Source organism: Quercus robur, chromosome 5 (assembly GCF_932294415.1).
Source record: "Quercus robur chromosome 5, dhQueRobu3.1, whole genome shotgun sequence".
In the NCBI taxonomy this organism is placed as follows: domain Eukaryota; kingdom Viridiplantae; phylum Streptophyta; class Magnoliopsida; order Fagales; family Fagaceae; genus Quercus; species Quercus robur.
In genome coordinates, this window is record NC_065538.1 from 76025940 (window position 1) to 76041596 (window position 15657).

Consider the following 15657-nt stretch of genomic DNA (forward strand, 5'->3'; position numbering starts at 1 on the left):
TAGTAGAGATTTGTTGTTTACTCTGGCCCAGGTGACCTATACAGTAGAGTTCAGTCTCTAATTGGTTGTACACATGATTTTTGCCTTGAGTTTGGGAAGTAAAAGTATGCATCATTGCAGGTGTGTGGCAGGTGTAGTATATTGCAGGGATGCCGTCATCCTGTGAGAATTTGTTGTTGTTTATCTTAGGAACTGTAATTTTTGCCTGGCTGAGCTATTGTGTATTGAATTGGAGTATGCAGAGTTGTATGCTATTATCACTTGGTTGTATGGTCTGCTAGACCTGTGTTTGCAACAAAAATTCTTGCTGATTCACTTAAAAAAAAAAAAAAAAAAAAAAAAAAAAATTTGAATTACTAAGGAGTGCCTGTTCATAGGCTTTGCTGACTCTAAGTCTCCATTTTTTTTGTTAAAGATACGCTGAATATTGTTGCTTGCTTCCATGCCCCCTGCACAGTGGCCCACCAAGAGTTGAACACTGGGTTGTCTTAGAAGGGCCTGGTCTAGAATATATCGGTATAGCTCTGGATCTTCCTACTCTGTGAGTGCTGCTCTTTCTTCTCATCAGTTTAGAATTGTTGGTATGCTGTATGATCTTTCATTCTACTGGAATTTTTCAGGATGAAGTGATAAATAGATGATTTCATTGTTTGAAAGTTTGCTGCAGATCTCATCCCTCTTGGAGCTATATTTTATGTCATCATATGTCCAAAGCCGCCTCCATGTGCAACTTCTGAGCAAATTAGGATATTTGAAGAAGTTACAGCTACGTTGGTACTGAGAAATAGAACTTCCATCAGAGGAAACAATATGAGAAGCACTGAAAACTTTTAGGATAACTCATGTAGACCAGTTTATTGAAGCTGGAACATACTTATAAGTGCATGTACACCCAAAACCCTTCACAATGTAAAACATAATATTTGATAGAGTTTATTAACATTTTTACTAGCATGGTGCTTGTTGAATTTAAATTTTAATCAGGTGCTATGCACTTGACTAGAAATCAAGAATTATAGCTGTGACTGAGTGCTATGTGGTTTTAGACAAACCTGCTGGCACAATAATTTCTCAATTGTATTTGATCTGACCTCACCAAAATTTGTGCCTCAAATGAATTGATGTTTTGTAAAATTACTTGGATAACTGTAAATACTAGAGGTGCATAGTTTGGTTGTCATTTCAATGCTATATATATATATATATATATATGTGTGTGTGTGTGTTCACTTTTTTATACGTTATTTATAATATTTAAAAAAGGCAATCCAAACTGGCTATTTTTTACGGAGAACGTTTGCCTCACATACCCAATACCTCTTTGCTCATTGAGAATTTTCACATCAAACCTTGCTCAGTGTTCCTCGCAAAGGACACCCAAAATCAAAACGACAGCCCCCATTATGCCCTAATTACCCCTCATCTTGTGAAAATCGTAGTTTGTGTGATTTGCACCTTCGACATGAATTGCATTTCCATCCTTCCCATGAATTACAAGTTCACCCACATCATTGCATTCTGTACTATGAATATGCATCATAGTTTAAGATCTCCTTACTTAAAAAAAGGGACATATATATACGCGCGCACACACACACATATGCATATTGTATTCTCATGGTATTTTAGAACATGCATTAATAACAAGAGAGAGAAGAAAAAGGGAACTAACATGCAGGGTGGATAAATGGAAGAGAGTTAAATGTAGTGAAGATCCTCAAAATCACCGAGCACATAGTAGAAACATGCAGAAACTACAATGATGAATGGAAAATGATCATCTATCCCATCATTGATATGCACTTTATGTGGTCTACAAACTTAATTTTTGAAACAACCAATACAACTTTAGCCAAACAAGCTTGTACATGTGATTTCAAAGTGAAGGATGTAGAGAATGTTTTGGATATATGCTAGTAAACAGCAAACTTTTCTTTTCCTCCCGGTGAACAACATATGGCCATGTTTTTCACTTTTTCTTTTTTGGTATCAAAACATTGAGAAATAAGATATTTAATTAATACTGGAACTGTTCCTGATCACTCTTTGGTTTTATGGGATTGATCGTATGCTTTCCAATGAACTGTTTGTACCAACTTGCTGATAATTTTGGGGTTCTCTTCAGCGTGGTATAGTCAACATGGTGGAGTCCGAACCTTATTGTATATCCAAAATTCCACTCAAAGTTGTCAAGCAAGGACCAGGCAAAGTAACCCCTCACATCTGCTCCTTTGCTGATCACAAAGATAGAGAGAGAGAATCATAAGAATTTGATTGTCTTAAATACTCGTCTAGTAACGGAGCATTGTTGTGAAATTATATATTGCCTATCCAAAGTACATCTCAGTTTAACTCAAAACGTAATTGCAAAGGAATAATCTGATTGCCTCTCCTAAGTGTAACACTTGACCGGGACAATACCATTTCAAGTCAAAGTAGAAAAACTGAAAATGTACTTAGAACTCTTTTGTGGTAGTGCACCACAATTTTGTTAAGATCAATGAAATTATTGTGCAGACTAATTAGCATTGATGGGAAGGGGACATAACAAATCAAAGATCATTAATGTGGCGCCTCCCTCTTTTGTTCTATGGGATGCTGTGCATAGGTTGTTTATAAACCCGGATTTGTAAGATAGTGCTAGTTTATTGATAATATAAGTTGAAAAAAATGCCTAATATTGTGGCTATATTCTTACCTTACTGCTCTCAAGAGTGCATCTAAGTAGTGGTCCATGTACTCTACTCTTTTAACATCATGGTGAAGATCTTCTACAGTGATATTTGGATTGTCCTCCTCGCCATACCCTACAAGATCCGTGACTTAAATTTCTGTAAAAGTTTAAAAATATGCAGAAACCATCAAGGAGATTATTAGCCTTTTGCTTACCATTTTCTGTAATGAACATGGGTATGTTATTGTATCTGTCCATTACATAGGTAACCATTTTCTCCATTCCCAGTGGGTAAACATTTAGCCATTCCAAATCAGTCTGTACAATCAAAAAGCTTCAGCAATGATTGACAAAGAGACACAAGACAAGCCAGGGCTCTGCAATAGGAAAAATAAATATAGATGATCTAGGGTTATCACCCAGACCTACTTCGACTTTGCACTATGCGATAGAAAACCACTTGGAGTTATCACTTAGGGTTTACTTTTACTTATAGGCTTGCCAGAAAAATAAAAAATGAAAAACTTCTGACTTCACCACTGACTGACACATTAGTTTGTATGGCTTATGTTGTAAAGTTTGTGGTATCCCTAACATCACTCTTGTTATAAAGTTGAAGTTTCGTACAGGTTCTCCAATGTGCATGCCATCTTTCTGTGAACTTTGTCGGTAATAACCTTCTGTCTTGGTCACCCCTGGTCCAGGTTCACATATGGAGGAGATGCAGTCTTGGACATAGTAACTGGTGTACTGGTTGATGCCAATAAAATCCAATCCATTCTTTAGCATTTCCCTATCATTGCTTGAAAATTCTGGCAAGATAGATCCTAGAATTTCTTTCATCTCTGCTGGATAATCTCTGAATATTATTGGGTCCAAGAACCTGCATTAAAATTGATTCAAGATCCATGATATGCCAACCACATTTGAACATTTGTGCCTATTTGACACATAAAATGTGAAATTCAGTGTCAATTTTACAATAAAAGTCTTACAAACTGATGTTATAATAAATGTGATTAGTGTCACTTCAATAACATAGTATATAAATGACTAAATGATCTCAGAAAAAAAGAAAAAAGAAGAAGTGAAGGTTACATTTTTATGATTGATGACAAATCAATTTGTAAGGTTTATACAATCAAAATTGTAGTATTTTTAACATCACTCACATAAAAATATTGATGATTGACAAATGGATATTTACCAGTTCAAAAAGAAGGATTGGGCTCTTTCAGCTGCCAGCTTGTCTGGTGTGGAGATGCTAATGGGTTCAAACCAGGCGGCATGTAAGACAATCCCAATGCTACCTTCTTGTTCTTTCTGGATGTTCATTGATCTAGTTAGCAAGCATACAATGTCTTTCGAGAGTGTTTTCTATTTTGGCATATAACTACTTCGTACTCTGTATAATCACTCCCTCTATATATATTATGCTTCAATAATTCATACCAAAATACATAGTTAAGAATATTGTTAATTCAATGAAATAGTTTTTTCTTCTTTATTAGGAAAATTAAAGTTCAAAAGTCTTTCCCCATTGTACTATTGAATTGTTAAAAAAGAAAAATGTAAGTAGAAGCACAGGCACTGTCCTGAGTTTTGATTTGGTCATTGTCCCTTAGAAATTATCCTAGCTATAAAATAATGTTAGTACCTGGAATTTTGTTCTATAATTTTGAACAGCAGCTGCATGTGCTAGAATAATATTATGGGCTGCTACAAAGGGCTCCCTCTCTGAATCCCCATGAGTACAATTTCCAAAGGAACCTGAGCAACGCGACGGTGGGAATTCACCTGTGCGGTACCCCATTATCACTTGGCAATTTGGCTCATTGAAGGTGGCCCAGTACTTGACCCGATCTCCGAAGAACTTAAAACAGATTTCAGCAAAATATGCAAATTCCTCCCTGGAAAATGGCGTGTAGCATGTTACAACGCTCCATATCAATAAATCTAGTGATATAAAAATTGTTGATGTTACTTGTCTCAAATGGTGCATAATAAAGCTTGTAGTAGTAGTGAATTATGAGTCATGTGACAGTGATGTTCTTCTAATAACAATTTTTCATCTTAATATGTTGGTGAAAATTTGTCTCTAGCAATACTGTGTAGTGTATAGCATAGTCAAAGATACACCAAACGTAGAACTATAACCCTACTTGTAAAATTTGTCATTCTTCTATTATATAAAAATCTACCGATATCTTCTACAAAATTACATAGGCTATTGATATCTGGTTTGCTTACTGTGATTTGGGACTGAGCCAACCTCCATACTTCTCCTCGAGTTCTTGAGGAATATCAAAATGGGTCAACGTTACAAATGGTTGGATTCCTGTAGATTGCACAATTAAGAAATAGAAACATGCATAATACAGTGTTAAAGTGATAATTTTATGTGCAGCTTCACATTGGTGTTTATTCACCTGAATTTAGTTTACAAATAACTTGGTGTAATCAATCAGTCTTTAATATGCTAAAAACTAATCAAGATGGAAGTAAACCTTTATGTAGGAGACCATCAATAAGCTTGTTGTAGAAGTTAATGCCATCCAAATTGACATCTCCCAATTTCCCTTCTGAGAAAATTTAGAGAATTTTTCATGTTTACTTGCAAAAGTTCCAAGCACAAATTATGTTACATGCCAACAAAATAAATCTTACTAGGTAAAATTCTTGCCCATGAAATTGAGAACCGATAGCTGTTCACTCCAAGGGAAGCCATTAGATCTATGTCTTCCTGTTGTCAACAATTCACCTTAAAATTTCTATAAATGACAACATTGCATAATTTAGTTTACTTGCACCATATAAAGACATCTCTTGTGACATACAGGATAAGATCTTCTCCCATTAATTACTCCAATCTCCTCTAATTTTTATTAGATGTAAGACATGGCATTTAAAAATCAAATAAATGTCATGCGTTGCATGTCCGACTAAAATGAGAGGGAATTTAAGGATTTAATTGGAATGGATCTTTTCCAAGTCATTAAACTTTGTCAGAAATGTATCTTAGGTAAGTTGAAATCAATTAATTAATCTAACTCACGTTGGTTTGGTACATATTTCAGGTCATGGTATTTACGAAAATCACTTCAACCTCATGTTGTAGGAATTATTTGGTAATTGGTATAGCTTTTCAAAAAGTGGCTTTTGTAAAATTTTGGAAGAAAAGAATTTTTTTTACTCAACCGCGCTTATTATGTAATGGGCAGCTCCTGGGTCCTGACTATAATTATTCTAATTTCTACCAAATACTACGCATGGACCATTCAATTTTTTATTTTTTAAGATCAATAGACCATGCATTATGAAATTATAAAAAAACTGAAGGGGAAGAAAAGGGACAAGTCACAAAGGTCATACTGGATACAGATGATAATGATCCACAGCAACATCTCCATTGCTTCCATCAATTATGGTACCTGCAATTAAAAATTCTAGATTAACCTCTTAATCTCTTATTGAAATGGAATTAAGGACAACAAAATGTCGAATCCTATTTTGCCTAACTTGCGGTGCATGTAATACCACCTCCATCAAGAGAGGACAAACTACTGATTTTACGAGCCTCATTCCATCCATCATGTCCTAAACGTCCTCCACCAAGAGAGGACGAACGACTGATTTTACTAGCCTTGTTCCATCATGTCTTAAACCTCTACCAAGAGTGGATGAAAACGACTTATTAAAGAGGGAAAAATACTTTCTTCCCATCCTTTTCCTACCCTAACCTATCCCACTTATCTTGAAAAGGGACGAGGTATCCATGATATGGCTCTATCCTATTCCAATTAATGTCATCCTTAAATGGAATATACAAATAAGAAAAATAAAAATAAAATGGACAATATCTTTTAATGAGTAAGTATTGTTTGTGTGGCCTCTAGATGATTTATAGTTTATTACTTGAATAGTAAAAGAAATGTTATCTTTAATCAAGGAAGTCAGGAATGTCACAAAACTTCACAGAAGATAATTTCACAACATTCCCAAATTAGCCAACCACCTCACAACATTACATGCAAAATAATTCTATAAGAATCTTTATGAATTACACATTATTGCAAGTGAGATTAAATTCATCAGTTATGCATTAAAATGCATGCAATTATTTTTTAGAGAGTTTCAACCTATGGCGTCCGCTCCTGATAATAGCCCTTTATCATCAGACCAAAACACCAATCAATTTTTGGTGTAGGCGGAGATTGAATCCCGGATCTCTTATATAACCATCAGAGATTTTACCCATTGAGCTAATTGAAACCCACAAATGCATGCAATTTAATTACATAGGTTTTACAAATTAATTCAGAAACTTATTATTTTGTTGATGTGTTACTAATTATATTCATTACCATGTCTGGTTTATAAATCTTTTGATAGTAAAATTGATAATAAATTTAGCATTTTCCTAAATTCATACTGAATTAGTCATATCATCTGAGCTTCATATTAGCACACTTGAGCTAAAATGAGAGGTCATATCACCTGGTTTGTGAGTGTAAACATCCCAATTGTTCAGACCTTTACCATCACTCAAGTAAGCGCCTTCGAACTGCAAGTGTACATGTAAGATTTTTCTGTATACATATCTTGTGTGTGTGTAAGATATATATATATATATATATATATATCATCAAGCATTAATTGCAAGATATGAGTTTTTTTTGAAGTTTGTGTTTTCAGTGGTAATACTATGCATGACTTGGAGAAATTAAGAAGTCTGAAAATATTGGCCAAAGAGAGTATTAGTATTTAGCAGTTTATAAAGGAAAACCTGATAAGAAGAGGAGGCAGTGCCAAAGAGAAAGTTTGTGGGGAATGGAGATTGAACCGTGCTCTTAAGAGCTTGGAGATCACATAATATTAAGAGAGGTAATAGGAACATCTCTAACAGAAAGAAAACCTTTTGAAGTAGTATTAGAATTCCCATATGGCAAAGAAATCCCCTGCTGGACTAATGCTATAACCAAATGGAATGGTTGATCAGTGTATATGCATTTACTACTAGGAGGAGGTATATGAGAGAGAGAGAGAGAGATGGAAATCATGTAGCGTGAAAACATGTAATAGTGCTTAATTCTAATTGTTGCGCACATTTTTCACTGCCAAAAAATAATATAAAGCAAATTGAAAATCGATTATTCTATTTTCCATAAAGGGTTGCCTTCCCCACTTAAAAAGAATTTAATTCTCCACTCTGCAACTCACTCAACAATATTCTTATTTGGCCATAGGATTGTTTGATTCCCCTCTTAAAAAGAAACTGATGCTCCACTTCTTGCTCTTCCTATAAACTTAAATTAGTAAATAAAATTGAAAGTTATAATTTACAAAGTTATGCATTTAAGTAATAATACTTTTACAAAAGTTGTACATCACCTCAAAATAGAGAGAAAATTAAGAACATGGTGCTTCGCAATACTTTTTGTTGCTGAGCAACTGATGCAATATACCTTTTAGGCATGCCATCCCAAAATACAATAGCCCTACCACATTTTCCGAGAAGTTACTAGTATGCACTACTAAGTAAGATAAGAAACTCTAAATTCAAAAACGGTACCCTCTTTTACAACTAGGTAATATAGGTACCAAAAAGATAGTACTAGACTTTTGTAAAGAATGAGAATAAACTTCTCTAAACTATTAGACATTATATAGACTAGTGGTATGTCTCTCTAATAACTGGAAGAGAATTTATTTTAATTTTTTGGTAATTTGATAATTGGGGGTGGAGGATTTGAACTCTGGAACATTTCTTTAATTGGAAACATTAAAAGATGCCGCGAAATGATTCACAAGACTCTAGAGTCTAGGCTGTAAAAAGAGAGTATTTGAATTTATTTCAATTAGATAATTAATTCATTTATCATGTACAGTGCTAGTGTTCTTCACTGGCAGGCTTCCAACTCTGAGGAGTATTTCATGGGATTTAGAGTTCAAGTAGATGGTGCATTTAGGAACCAAGAAAGTAATGTATGTGTAATATATATCATCTTTGTTACTAATACGAACTTGTTTTTATGGGAAAGTCTAATGGGTATGTAATTTTTCACAGGCAGGCTGCCAATTTTGAGGAGAACTCAATGAGATATAGAGCAGGAGCTGATAGTGCATAAAGTAGTCAACAAAGCAGTAGAACTTAGTTAATTCTAGCAACATAACTTTAGGGATGTTTTTATGACTTTTAGTTTCTTTTTGTTCATGATCTATGCCAAAAATTGTGATGGTATTGACAACTACTTAGGCAGGTATTTTGTGATGCAACTGCCCAAACTGTTAAGACAACAATTATTTTTTGGAGTTATTACCAACTGTTACAGTTAATTACCTAGGCAGATATTTTCTTATGTGATTGTCCAAACTGTTAAGAAAATAAATATTTTGTGGTATTATTGAACAGTGACTTATTTAATTGCCAATATTGTTAAGGCAACAAATATTTGGCAGGTATTATGACGAGAGTTGAATTTTTCTGCATTATATGCTAGAAATGTTCTTTACAGGGCTGAATTTGTCTTATATACAAGCTTTCAACATGTTCTTATTAAAATTACATTGCAAGAATTTTTATTTTTATTTTATGACGTTACAAACAATTGCTTAGGCAGGCATTCTGTGATGTTATTTGTAGAATTCATTTAAGTCAATAGCATAAATGATTTTGAGTCTAGTGTATCTAGACATTCACAAATCCAAGGTAAATGATATAGCGTGCAAATAAAAACCGAGTGTAATTGGACACTGCAAGAAATGTACTAATTTTTTATATGCAAGTAATATTTTGGTTCTTTATTTATTTATTTATTTATTTGGCTTCCTGTTCAAAATAAGCATCCAACAGATTGTTTATAATTCTAAAACTATGCACTTTCTCTTGCATACACTTCACTAATACTAAATTTATGCACTTCCCTGTTCTAAATAATGCATTTTATTGTTCTTTTCTACTTATTGTTGTTAGTTGTTTCTCTGGAATACACATAATAGATACCGGAGCATCCAACTGTACTACAAGAACTAGCATATAATTCAGATGTGCTCCATACTATACACACTTTCATTCAAAAGAACTAGCCCTGCATTACAAGGTAAAATTCACATTACACCATGACATATCCTAACACATTTCTTCTCAAAAAAAAAAAAAAAAATGTCATTACACATTATAAAATTAGGGAAAATGCATTCTTTTGTTAGTCCTAGATTGCATATCTGCGCTAAGTATGAAGATGGAAATAAAAAATATGCACATAGCGCATACATAGCACCATATATTCCCTTTCTTCCTTTGTTTCTTCTCTGCGATATATCTTTTTCCTGCACTATTTTCTTCTCCCAGCCTTTTGATTGTCTTCTACATGTTAGCATTGATGTTATCTTCATTTCATTTGTTCATTTCTTCCAAATGTTGATTTTCCTGCAATACCTTCAGAATCTTTCTTACTAATCCATTCATATGATTGACAGCTAGACATTTTACCAAGATGTTATCTGTCACACTGTTTATTTACACAATAGATGGTCTCCAGTCTAGAATGAATTGACAGGGAGGAGACACTTAATATCCTTAAAAACATTTTTAAAAAATAATAAACAATCCAACTAGAGAAATTACCCTAGCTGAGGCATTCCCCAAGTTCAACTCCAATCCAATGTATTCAAATAAAACAGTTTAAAGAAATATGCTTACCTGAATCAGCAACTATAATATTCTACCGCAAGATACATAAGGGAAACGAAGAAAAGGAAGAATAGACAATCTATTAATTCAGATTTGTCTAAGTGCGAAAGATTTCTTGAAATAATTTTATTTTTACTTGCTTACATACCATATGGTCCATACATGCAAAACAGAAATTTATACAAAAAACTTCGGTACCATTAACTATACTTTATTTTTTAAAGAGGATCTCTAGTATATCATTATTAAAAAAACAAAACAGAACATTGCACTAGTAACTTAGCAGATAGTCCCAAATTCAACTACCAATACAACATTACTCTTCGACGCATTGCCTTAAAGTATAGGTTTGGCTAAACAAGTTACTTCATTGTCTTATGACTCATATCAATTTAAGAATACATCCTTGACGATGCTAAAAATGGTCATCAGTCAAGGACCTGATCTAGGCCCTGGATGAGGTAATGTTCCCTAAAAAGATGAGAGAGAAAGGCACTGGAGTGACGTTAGCCAATCTTTCTCCAATGACTAAGTCAATAGAGTTCTCAATATCTTTTAGAGAATCAGAATGTAATTATGTGTTTGAATGTGCATACATTTCTCCTGGTGCTTGGGGGCTTAATTATAGCCTTAGCACAGCTGTTGGGAGCCTCATTATGAGTGTAACCATTGGCAATCTCTTAATGGCTCTTCTGGCTGCTTTGAGTAATGTATGTCTGAGCTTAAATGGAGGCAACCCTGTAATTTTAATACTCATCAGTCCTATGGATGAGCCTGTAATTTTAGTAGTCGTCAATCCTCTCTCTCTTTTTTCTTTTCTTTTTTTTTCCTTTCTTTTTCAATTTTCAGAATATACTTGAACCAAGTATTTTATTTCACGGCTATTACAAGTTTAACACCATATAAAGACAACCCCAAGTAGTCATATCCTTTATTAAATCACTAGACAACATGCCTTTGTTCACCATCATCACTTACCCCCTTTGCTTTAATAAAGTTGAAAAGTTGAAAAATGTCCTGGTGAATGATATATACACACGCATGAACAAAGCAACAATTAAGTAGCAGTTAAAATATGAACAACCCACAATTAAGCCGATACCCACAAGAACACACTGAAACTGAAACCCCAAAATCTGCTCAACTTACTCAAACGATTACGACGGCGCTACGACGAGTGTCTACTCTTTCTTTGAACTGGAGCCGTCGAGTATTGGCCTGGTGCAGCACCTCCTGGAGCGAACTCGCCGAGTACACCTCATGGAACTGAGCCACCGAAATACCTCCTCTTTCTCTACCTCGATTTGTCTTCCCTCGAGTTAGGCTAGGGGTGGGTGGGGTTTGGAATTTTTTTTCTAAATAACAATAAATATTAAAAAATTTAGTTAATTGTCACATTTCAAAATAATTTTGAAAACTAGCATCTCGAGTGTTTAAAACTTGAGTTTCAAGATAAAAATCGAGTTTTTAAGTCTCGATTTAGTGTAAGCTGAAAATCAAGTTCTAAAGACTCGACTACCATAAATTGAATAAAAACGCTGCTATAGGTCTATAAAACGTCACTATAGGGGTTAAAAATGCCACTATAGGACTCCATAAATCTGCACTTAAGAAAAAAATTTTCCCAGGAAAACGCCGCTATCAGGATTTAAAACGTCACTGAAAGGCTTAAAAACACCACTATAGGTGAAATTTTTTTCGCATAAAACTCGAGTCTTAAAGACTCGAGATCCATGTGGCCTTTTACTAATTTCGATCTCAAGTTTCTAAAACTCGAGATGCTACTTTCCTTTATTGTTTCAAACGTTGCCTAACTAACTATATACAATTTTTTTGCATTGCTGTTTTGCACATTACCTCGTGGGGTTTGTATTCTGTGTTCTTCAATGGAGAGGGACGACATCGCTGGCTTCTTTTAATTTCTGGGTTTTTTTTTTTAATTTTTAATTAACATTAAAAAAATATTAAATATTAAATTAAGGCCAGAACAGCATCGTTTTGGGCAGGTTAACGGCAGTAATGCATGGAATGTTAACGGATGAATGAATTGAGGAAGGTTAAAACTTAGAGAACTGATATTATAGAATGCAAACTTAGAATACTAGAATAAAAAGTGGTGAAATTTAGAGGATAAATTTTGCATTTTAGCCTAATTTTTTTTTTTTTTTGAGAGAGTTTCTTATTCAACCATCAGAGATTTTACTAGTTGAGCTAACTGGAACCCACAACCTAATTTTAATTGAATTCTTTAATTGAGATGATTTAAAATAACAAATAACTAGTCATTAACCTGTGCGATGCACAAGATTGTTAAATTTAAAATCACTTATATTTATAATAACAAAGATAAAACAAATGTGTGACTGCATTAAAGATAAATTAATATAAATGAATCTAAATGCTTAGAAAGGCTTTTAGAATAATTTCCCAACAATTGCAGAGACCAATTTGATACTGTTAAGGTCTAAAAAATAATAATTGTGACTTCTTAGGATCAAGCATGCTATCTACTATAGTCAAAACTTTAACATAAATATCATTCTAGAATCCCATCTATTCTTTTTATTCTTCTTAAACATGCACCTCTAAATTCTAATTAACATGGAATATGAGCTTAAAAGAAATCAAATATCAAAAAGAGCCTAATTAGCCCATCAAAAATAAACTAAAAGAAAAAAGAGAATACAACATAAAAATAAAAAGATGGTAATTTTTTTTTATAAAAAAATCAAGGCAATGAGAGAATTTTATGCAAAATCTACATTCATTTTTGCACTAACAAATCTATACGACTTCATATTACATATAAATTAACGTTATTTTCTATTATAAATTATTACATATAAATAAACCTCATTACATAAATATATTCTACACTTATATGATTTTGGATATCATTCACCTAACAATTGTCACCCAAGCATCCTCTTTCTAGAGTCCCATCTCTTTTCTTTAAACCTGCATATGAACAATTTTAAGTGAAATAGTTTCAACCAATGATTTTGAGTAAATAAAAGTCACTTTTGCCCAAATCTAAGTGCCCTTTTTTTCTCGTTTTGGAGTGTGGGGGGGTTTTGCCTTTTGTAATTGCATGCTCTTACTATGCAAAACCAAAAACAAAAGATCCTAGAGTTTCTTATGTTTCAACATCTTATAGCCTTACACATCATCAAACACCATCAATAGGAGGTGTTAATTCTGTGAAGCAATGTGAAAAAGAGTTGGAAGACATTATCTGGCGAATTGACTAAAGCCATTCTGTTCATATATTCATTGCATGCATGTGCGCAAAATAAAAAATAAGTTTTGTTTTCTTTGCTCACCATGACCAATATATATCAATCCTAATTGAGCACGTATGAGTTCAAAATAAAGATAGTAGTTTCGATTTTTATCTACAGTGATTTTTCACTTTCATCAACCAAGATCATTCGTTATAATGAAGAGTTACGTCATTGTAGAGTTTATATATGGTATAGAATACGAGTAATGGCAATTGACAACACAGCCACATGCATCTTATTTCATTCATATATACTTTAGTTCATCTTATTCGTTCAAGTCAAAATTTACTTCTCAAAGCAATGAAGGACACCAGTAAACTTAATCCAAAAGTTCAAACTCGGAATCTAAGTATCATGAATAACCTAAACCTAAAACAATAAATTATCCATGAAAACTGAACAAATTGTGGGTAGAATCTTAAGCATTCAAAAGCATCAATCATTGCTTGGTATAATAGACATATAGAATCAAAATGTCCCTAAACTTTATCAAAATTTTGTTTTTCATCCCTGAACTTTAAGGAATTCATTTTTTGTCACTAAACTATTGAAAAGTTCATTTTTCATCCCTAAACTATTGAAAATGTTTTATTTATGTCCTTAAACTTTACTTTTCATCCCTAAATTATTGAAATCAGTTCCTTTTTCATCCTTATTTTTGTCTCTAAACCATTAAAAAAAAAACTCGTTACAAAGTTTAGGATGAAAAAAGAACTTTTTAAAGTTTAGGGACGAAAAACAAATTTTTGTCAAAGTTTAGGGATCAAAATAGTATTTTACCCAATCAAAATTCATGGCTATGTATAGTAGATTACTTTATAGTTCCTATGTTACAATAAATTCCATGATAATTGTTATGCCAATTCTTTGAAGATAAAAAATCTCACCAAAGTGTACTTATAGGAACTTGTTTGGACTCGTAAACTTCATAAGGTCGAAGATGTGAAACACAATTTATACATTATAAATAAATTGAAACTAAATAAAACTCACCAACATTCACCTTTTCATATTGGAAAACCTATCAGCATCAACTACTGCAGTTGGCTTTGATGCTCCAACAACCATTATATAGTCCTCGAACATCATTCCAAATTTAGAGGTTAGAGCAAATGGCTAATAATTTACAAAGGGGCATAACAATCTCATAAATCATAACAGTACATTGAAAAATATAAATAAAAAAATAAAAAGCCTACCTATTATGACCCACAACCTCAATTCTCCCTTTCCTTTTTTTTTTTCTTTATTTTGTTGGTAATACTACTCTTTGATGAAATCAACAATAAGCAAAATTAGTCAAAGCAAGCAATGAAAAAAAAATTTAAACCATTCATAGGAAGTGCAAAGCAAGCAAGAAAGAAAATTAAACCTATAAACGATACGCACAAAATTTGTATATCATAGTAAATGACATATTTGTCAATTCATGGAGTCATAAAAGTAGTTAAGTTGTCTACAATCAAATTAATTTTTTATTTAAATAAATATATTTGGGAAATTTCTATTATAACCAAATTAATCATTTGCATAGAAAAATTAATTTTTTACAACCAAAGTATAGCTACTTAGATTTATCACAACATGAGGAGGGGAAAAAACTTTGAATGGAAAGATGTCACATCAAATTTAAAAGAGATTTCACCGAGCATATGTTATGCAACACCAAAAGAACACCTATAGAATAGATTAATTCAAAGCAACCAAAAAGATGATTCAAGAAAAAACACTTACCATTTAGAACCAAACACAAGATAAATAAAATAAAATAAAATAAAATTTAAATTAAAAAAAAAACAAAAAAAAAAAAAAAAAACAAATTTCATCTAATAGTAGAGAGAGAAACCACCCCTTTAGAAACAAACACAATCTTGAACATCTGCTAGGTTAATGAATGACTTTAATTACCAACCTTAAAACTATTAAAGGTAGCTTTAGCTTGCTTGCCAATTCAAGATCTGTCAACCAAACCAAAACTTACAATTGGAGAATGTATATGTTTTCTA

At 32.9% G+C, this 15657-nt stretch overlaps 1 protein-coding gene and 2 long non-coding RNA genes across 5 annotated transcripts; all 3 read right to left on the bottom strand.

Annotated features, from left to right (window-relative positions):
- Nucleotides 1-1657: 1657 nt before the first annotated feature.
- LOC126727135 (beta-glucosidase 47-like) lies at nt 1658-7769 on the bottom strand. Of its 2 annotated transcripts, none has more exons than XM_050432655.1 (12): nt 7590-7769; nt 7172-7238; nt 6047-6105; nt 5342-5417; nt 5182-5256; nt 4925-5012; nt 4332-4584; nt 3882-3997; nt 3302-3557; nt 2890-2992; nt 2699-2807; nt 1658-2234 (listed from the first exon to the last, which is right to left on the bottom strand). In XM_050432655.1, the coding sequence occupies exons 1-12, from the start codon at nt 7614-7616 to the stop codon at nt 2018-2020; spliced, it is 1446 nt and encodes a 481-aa protein (XP_050288612.1). In that variant the 5' UTR covers nt 7617-7769; the 3' UTR covers nt 1658-2017. The 2 variants fall into 2 exon arrangements, with proteins under 2 accessions (XP_050288612.1, XP_050288611.1); XM_050432654.1 differs by having other exon boundaries at nt 7461-7769.
- Nucleotides 7770-9722: 1953 nt separating this feature from the next.
- On the bottom strand, nt 9723-11717 carry LOC126727136 (uncharacterized). 2 transcript variants are annotated; one of them, XR_007656156.1, is made up of 2 exons: nt 11517-11717; nt 9723-10103 (listed from the first exon to the last, which is right to left on the bottom strand). It is a non-coding gene; the product is annotated as an uncharacterized LOC126727136 (long non-coding RNA). The 2 variants fall into 2 exon arrangements; XR_007656157.1 differs by having other exon boundaries at nt 9723-11105.
- Nucleotides 11718-13166: 1449 nt separating this feature from the next.
- On the bottom strand, nt 13167-15060 carry LOC126729185 (uncharacterized). The gene is made up of 2 exons (XR_007656532.1): nt 14645-15060; nt 13167-13325 (listed from the first exon to the last, which is right to left on the bottom strand). It is a non-coding gene; the product is annotated as an uncharacterized LOC126729185 (long non-coding RNA).
- Between the last annotated feature and the right edge of the window lie 597 nt (nt 15061-15657).